Raw genomic sequence first — 8,040 nt, 5'->3', positions numbered from 1 at the left:
GTGGGAAGGACTATAAGGGAATGATGAAACCTGGAAGATCAAACTGAAAGCAGCTCTCCATCTTTTTCAAGACACAAAAAGGTGGAGGCGATTGTCAGACTTCCCTGCCACCACTAATGTAGAGATAACAAATACATGGAAGAAACATATAACAGGAAGAGTGCAGACTCCTAACATACTTAGAATGAATAGCAATTCTAGATAAGGTAGCAGTGCTAACAAAGACACAGAGATTCAGTGTATTCTGCTTGAATTGGGAACCACAAATTATTAAACTATGATTTACCCTCTGAGGTCTGGAGTTCACCATGGAAAAGAATTTGAAAGTCAGGAGGTAGCAGAAGTGTCAATGTTTTTCCAGATGTATTTTCTTTGATAACTCTGGAATCCTCTATGATGAACCCTCCTTTCTCAAGGGAAATCTATTTGGTTTAAGTTGAATGAACACTACAAAACCTAAGGATAGAAGTGTGAATAAGACACGACTAACTAAACTATCCATTTTCCTCGATGGGTTGATTGCTGCAGGCATGTCAGTAATTTAGAATCTTGGAGATTTCTGATAGAACAAGCCAAGAAAATTCTTATTATCCCCTGGTTCTATGGTTGGAGATATGAATTGGTTAGTTGGGACTTTTGTTTGATTTGAAAAGAAACAGAAGAGAAAATGGAGGATGTCTGTGACTAAAGGATAGAGGCCACATATACTTGGTATTTCTATCTATGAAGTTTTGATTTCTTAAGTCATTACTAAAAAAAAAAAAAAAAAAAAGGTTGTGCAAAGTCCAAAAGATTGTTCAGTCAATTGCCTCAAAATCTAATGATCATAATAACTGTATTTGCTTGCCTTTGTTGAGGGATTTTCAGTGTCCAAGTGCTCAATATGTATTGTTTTCACTTGTTCTAATGTACCAATTCAAAGTATATGAAAGGTAAAATAGCTTTAACAAAGGATATAAAACCAAGGCTTCCTGTTTATTTTTCCATGGAGAATTACAGGCATACGCATCCATCAATAAGAAAAAAAAATCATGCAGATATGGCTGGAACATAGGTGGATTACAAAACTGATAGATTTTAAGATTCTACAAATGCAAGTATCTCACTGGAGTTTTCTGTAATAATCCCCATAGTGGAATTAGTTGCCCACAACATGAATTTATTTCTGGTGTCTAATATAGATTGTATATTCTATGAGAATACTCTCCTGAGAGAGAGAATCATCATCCTTGTCTTACCTCCACCAAGTTAAAATACTATGCCTTTGCCAAATGGAAAGTTTTTTGCTATGTTTCTATGTATTATACTTTGACCATTTCGATTACATTGCCTTTACTGAAGAGCCTCTTACAACAGATACGTCCAGTCTTATTTCAAAGAGTAAAACACACTTTTTTCTAGTTAGCTTGCTTGAAATTCTACCCAGCAACAACAAACCACCAAAATTTAGCACTTCCTTCACGTGAATGAGTAGCTAGAAATAATTTTATCTACAAGAAACAAGCCATTGTTTGCTGGTGGTTAGTGAAGAGCAAAAATTCAAATTCTTTCTTTCTTTCCAAAGACACCCAGGCTTACACTCAGTAATATTTCTGATCCTTACCTACTAAAAAATTGCTAAACTGCTTTCATCCAGCCACAAAAATACTGAAATGAGTGGAATAGCTTAAAGACTACCAATTTTGTATTCACATCCATGTGAAAACTCAGAGTGTGAACTACCTTAGAATGAGAAATTATACACAATTAATTATAACCAAAGGTCATAACAGATTAGAGTATAAAGCTAAGTCATGGATTTTATATACAAAGAAGATAATAAGTAAAGATTGCAGACACAGAGGAAGTGTCCCTATGAAGACGCAAGCAGGAGCTGGAGTGATACTATCCCAAATTAGAGAATGCCCTGGAAAGCCATGAGGCTGCAAATGCTAGGAGGAAACAGGAAGGGATTATGTTGCAAACCATTAGGTAGTGTTGAACTATACTGATTTTATTTCTGACACATTGCCTCCAGATCTTTGAGGCATCTAAGTTCTGCTTGGTCAGTGGTACTTTCCCTTGTACCTCAAGGGATTTGTGTGGATGATTATTGGATGCTGTAAATGCTAGGTACAAATTATGCATAATAATGTGCTGATCAAAAGATATTCCAAGAGAGGAAAGACACCATGAATAAAGGTAGAGTGCTGTGAGGAACTATTATTAAAATATCCCAATCACGTTTTGGATTCAGGTTATATGTGAGGTAAAACTCACAACCTATTCATCTACAGACAGTATGGGAATCCATTAGGAATAGTGACCTGAAGCACTCTATCACATTATAAAATACCTTATTGCCTCCACAGCACTGTGTTCACTGAGGCAAGAAGATGGAATGATTACCTAAGAGAGATTTACAGCCGCATATTTACAGAGTTAAACTGAAATGGGTTTTCTTTAATTTACTAGAGCTTTCTCTATAACAGTGTTCATTGGCATTTAGGGTTTTTTTGCTGTTAGCTTAATTCATAGGCTCCTTTTAAGAAACTTAAACTTGCTTGTTTAAAATAAATATTCACATGTATTATTTCTTATGATTTTATGACAAGTAGCAACACCATGATGATAATCATTGACAGGGGCTTCTCTGCATGTAGAGAAAGACAAATTAAAAATAGGCTTTAATATTCATACATACAAATAGTTTCCAATTATCTTGAAAAATAAAAATCAATGAAATGAAATTCCTTTTATTTCCTAAGCTCATTGCTGATATGAGGAAGTAACTCTTAGCATTATTTTTCTTCTCTGTTAGTGTAAAACAAGATCAACTTGGAATTAAAATTCTCAAACTTCTGGTAAATTCCTATTTGCATTTTTCTGTGTATTCTTTGATTAATGTACAATTTTCTTGTAACATGAAAATTACCTCATTCTGTAAGTCACGGATCATTTTGCTCTTTCTTTCCACTTCAGTCTTCAAAAAATTAATCTGAAAACAAATAAAATATTATAGATACACGTTCCCAATTCATTATCATGTTTTTTAGTTTATATCATTTTGAGTATACTAAAGTTACTATAGTATTAATGTAAATATTGAAAAAGAAAAAAATTAAAGTTTTCAGCAACAAAAGCCTTCATTCCTTCATCTTTGTTTAATTTGTTCATTGTATATTATTATGAAAAGCATGCTCACTGAATTAAAATTTGTGTTTTCAAAAACAATTTTTATTGTAGTGATATTTATTATTCATGTTTATTTTACTCAATTTCAATTTACCTACATTAATTTTAATTAATTATTAAAGTAATTAAGTTCGGGTTACTGATACAATAAAATCAATCAAGGCCATTAAGACTATTGTAACTGATATAACTCCAAGCATAGTGGACTAAATAATTTGGGTTCCAACAAATAGAAGAACAGGCTAATATTAAGCTTTATCCTCTACATCCATCCTTTCATGATACTTCTACTACGATATTGTTCAAGTAGTATGTATGAGAAACCCACAAGACTATAAACATTACCCCTAATTTTGACTGCAAAATATAGTAGCATCTATTGTCTTTTCTATCGTGTTTCAGCTAAGGCTCCCAGACAGAATCGGCTGGTAGCTCAGGCAGATGGAATATGCTATTCACCACAATTTAGGTTGTGATAAGTCAAATATGCTCAGATGATTAGCAAGAAGAAAATAGGTTTCAGAGAAGCTAAATGAAGTCAGCACATAGAGATACCTGATAGATAGAGTTATCATATAGATAGGGGGTATAAGAATGACTCCATCTGGAGTCTCTAATATCTTCAATAGCTGAAACAGCTATACTATATTCTCTAAGCTTCATTAGGTAGAGAATTCAAGACCAGTGGTAAAACAAAAGAATTACCTGGAAGGTCATGATGTTATTTAAAATTTTATATGTTTGTAGAACCTGACCTACTGATGGACAGACTTTATAACAAGTTCTACATAAGTATTTTGTTGGCAACAAAAAACTTTAAATCATGAAGTAGCAATGTTAGTTCCATATATATCTTTATCACTGATGCCAAACCCTCATATATTGATATTCAGTATGTTTGTGATAGCTGAGATTGATACTGATTAGGAATATACTGAAATAGATTCCAGTATCAAGCCTGTAATTCTTTAAATACTCCACACAGACATAAAATCTTGAGAATATAAAACTCAAATATATTCAGAATATTTAAAATATAAGCATTGGCTTAGAATCCCAGCAGGACTTAACTTCCCTGCAGAAATAAGCATTCCTAGTATTTACTTCAGTAATGGTTTTCATAGAAAAAATACCAAGCATTTGCATGAACAGTGATTTTTATGCTTGCTGAGAATAAAAGCTTTGAGGCAAGTCTTGCTTTAGAATTATGTCTCATCCAGGACAAGTTAAGTCATAAAAGTTAACAGGAGTTATGAAATGCATCCAAACACCATTAATATATTTAATTATCATGGTAATACCTTCTAGTTTGTCATCCCTGCTGTTGCCAGGCTTTGGCAGGGCAAACCCAGAGCTGAATGATTTCCCACTGAAACATGCATGCAGAGATAAAAGCACATCCTCATGTCTTCATGAAAAGTGTGTTGGAGTATGATTATTTCAAGGTGGATCTACTGATCAAATAACATGACTTTTCAGAAATATTTTTTTGCACATTTTATAACTGAATAAACTAATTTGCTATTGTGTTTCATAGAATTTTATTTTGGACCAAAAAAAAACCAAAATAAAACAAAACAAAACAAAAATAACTTCACTATCGCAACATTTTTTTTTGAGAGGAGACAGGGAGAGAAATGTACAATTTTTCATCTGAATAAAAAGGGTATGATTTAAAATTCAATCAAGGCCACCATAAAAATGTATTATTCCTTTAAATCTCAAGTAGATAACCCAGGAGAATGACCTATAAGCTCATCTGGGAGGGAATTTTAAGAGAGGTTTTATGGAGAAAGGAAGACCCAATCTGAATGTGGGTTGCATCACACTATGAGTCAAATAAATAATGAAAAACTAAAGCACAGGTGGCTGAAAAGAACTTAAGAAATATCCAGCTCCTTCGTCATCAGGGAAATGCAAATCAAAAATTACTTTTAGATCTTGTACTAATCAGAATGGCCAAGATCAATAAAACAAATGACAGCTTATGATAGTAAGGATGTGGGGTACTGCGTGCACATTGCTGGTGGGAGTACAAACTTATACAGCCAATATGGAAATCAGTGTGGAGGTCTCAGAAAGATGAGCTATACCACTCTTGAGAATATGTCCAATGAGCTCTAAAACCTACTATAGAGACACTTGCTCAGCCATGTCATTGCTGCTCTATTCATAATAGTCAGGAAACAGAAACAGCCTATACATCTGTATTAGTTTGGGTTTTATTGCTATGAAGAGACACCATGACCAAGGCAACTCTTATAAAGAAACACATTGAATTGGTGCTGGCTTACAGTTTTAGATGTTCATTCAATTATTGTCATGGTAAGAAGCATGGCATTGTGCAAGCAGACATACTGGCTGGAGGAGCCAAGATTTCTACATGTTGATCCAAAAGCACAAGGAGGAGACTGTCTCTCCCAGGCAGCCAAGAGGAAACTATATTCCACACTGGAGGAAGCCTAAGCATAGGAGACCTCAAAGCCTATCCACACAGTGACAACTTCCTCCACCAAGGCCACAACTCCTCTAGTAAAGTCTCACCACCTAATAGTGCCACTCTCAGGGCCAAGCATTCAAATACATTAATCTGTGGGGGCTAACCCTATTCCAACCACTACAATGTCCTTTGGTGGAAGAATGTATAAAGAAAATGTAGTACATTTATACAATAGAATATTATTGACTGTTAAAAAATGAAATCATGAAATTCTCAGATAAAAGTATTGAATTAGAAAAAAAAATCATCCCAAATAACAATGTGGTATGTGTCCAATTATGTGTAGATGTTAGCTGTTGAGCCTTCTATAAGCAGGCTACAATCCATATAATCATAAAGGTTAGGTATTTAGGAAAAAAAAAGTTTAGGAACTGGTATGTTAGCAGGGAAGGTTACTATAGGAAGTGCATATGTAATAGATAGTTATGGAAGAATTCATAGGGGGTGTCTGTGGAATGGGAGGGCAAAACATGGAGGAAGAGGGAGATGAATGAGGTAGGGAACATGAGAAGGGACAGTTAAAACTAAGAGCCATTTGAGGGGGTCATCTGGAGACCTAATACAGTAGAAGCATCCTAAAACATGTATGACGGTGTTCTAAAAGAAATCACCAAATAAGTGGGAGGGGGTGCCCAAACTGAACATCTCTCATCACGAAATGAAGCCTCTAGTTCCAGGGATGGGCTATACCTAATCAAGTTCTTGGTGAAGGGGGCTTTATGGTAAATTCCAAAAAACCCAGTCTATTGCCAAGACTATTGATTGCTCTCCACAAACTGATGAGGGTTGGGACTATTGCTGAGACAACACCTACACAAATCATTCAACATGGAGAAGTTGAGCTTGTGCCTACATAGAGCCTTCACCCCAATAACTAGTGCCCATGGTACTGGAAGGCAGTCTGCATGTTACCAGACGAGAAAGGTAAACACTAACACAGTTAAAAACCTACAGAAGTCATCATCTACAGTGATGACCACCCTGCCAGATGGGACAATCTAATAGTGGCACAAAGCCTTTGGGACTAACCAACTAATATCTGATTGGATTTAAGGCACACTTAATGGGATGAAAGCCATATCCAACACTCTGCATGTTGCCAGGAATCTCAGACTAGATAGGCCAAGAAAGCAGAAAGGTTGTAAGAGGTGGAGGACACCAAAGAAATAAGGCTTCCCAATGACATAAGGAACAATGGGAATCTGAACTCAAAGAGCCTTACAAACCATTCTTAAGGCCAGGGCCCATGCCCACCAGTAGATGGACAAAACAAAATGAACTCAATTGAACTTTGGAGGTTCTTTGTCACGTAATGCTTTGTTAGGGCTTCCTGCTGTTTTTAACTTTTCAGGTCCATTGTATACATATAGTGCTCTTTGGTTTTGTGTTTTTATGAGATTTCTACACGTGCAAATGTAGTGAGTCTGCATCTATATTTGTTACTTGAGCTTTATCTTTGGATATTTTTCTTCTATTTGTTCTTTGTTTTGTTTTTATCCCATTCTGGTGTATTTGTTTTTATTTTATGTAATTAAAACATGTTCGTTGGATGCCTCTTCGCATTCTAAAGAGAGGGAGAAGTAAGGGTGTAGATTTGGGAGGCTAAGTAAAATGATCTGGGTGGAGCTGGGGAGGAAAAACAATAATCAGAACACATTGCATTAAAAATCGATTTTCAATAAAAATAAAAGGAGGCCAAGCTGAAAAGCTGATAACCAGAAATATTATCTCTGTGCTTCCTGATTGTGGTAAATACAATGTGATCAGGCTCACCATGATCCTGTTACCACATCTTAAGTTTCTCTGACCTCCAAGTGAGACAATAGACATGTTCAATCAATGCTCATGGAAACTACTTTTCTTAAAGTGCTTTTATCAGAAATGCTGAAACACCAATAAGAAAAGTAACTAATACACATGCCCAGGATCTGGATTGCTGGATATATACTAATTATTTGTATAAGAAACATCCACAAGGTTTACCATGCATATGACTGATTTACATTCCCAGAAAAGTATACAAATACCTTTACGAAACAAACAAGTGGGTGGTTGTCTTTATTATATACTCCATTGTTCTGTGCATTGAGATTTATATCAATATCATACTGTTTGACATATGATCATTGGAGAAAAGTGTACACTAACATATGACAATGCCTCCATTTTGGTAGTATTTTTTAATTGTTGCTTTTTTCCTTTATTGAAAGTAATCTTACTTTTTCCATAAGATATAGCCTGCTTATGGTTTCCTTTCCAGTCGTATTCCTTGAAGGAGGCAAAGCAAGGACATCATGAGCTGTTTAGTGAGGATTTTTTTTCTGTGTGTGTGTGTGTGTGTGTGTGTGTATGTGTGTGTGTGTGTG

General features: G+C 35.2%; 1 protein-coding gene across 2 annotated transcripts in view; it reads right to left on the bottom strand.

Moving 5' to 3' along the window:
* Window positions 1-8,040, bottom strand: part of Luzp2 (leucine zipper protein 2) — a 392,186-nt gene that overhangs the window by 176,047 nt on the left and 208,099 nt on the right. For both annotated transcript variants that reach the window (XM_031386806.1, XM_031386808.1), the window contains exon 5: window positions 2,915-2,977. In XM_031386806.1, the coding sequence (XP_031242666.1) occupies window positions 2,915-2,977 (63 nt within the window). The remainder of the gene's footprint in view (window positions 1-2,914; window positions 2,978-8,040) is intronic.

This window comes from Mastomys coucha, unplaced genomic scaffold, assembly GCF_008632895.1.
Source record: "Mastomys coucha isolate ucsf_1 unplaced genomic scaffold, UCSF_Mcou_1 pScaffold21, whole genome shotgun sequence".
Lineage (NCBI taxonomy): Eukaryota > Metazoa > Chordata > Mammalia > Rodentia > Muridae > Mastomys > Mastomys coucha.
The sequence above is the reverse complement of the archived record's forward strand: the minus strand, read 5'-3'. Positions and strand labels throughout refer to the sequence as shown.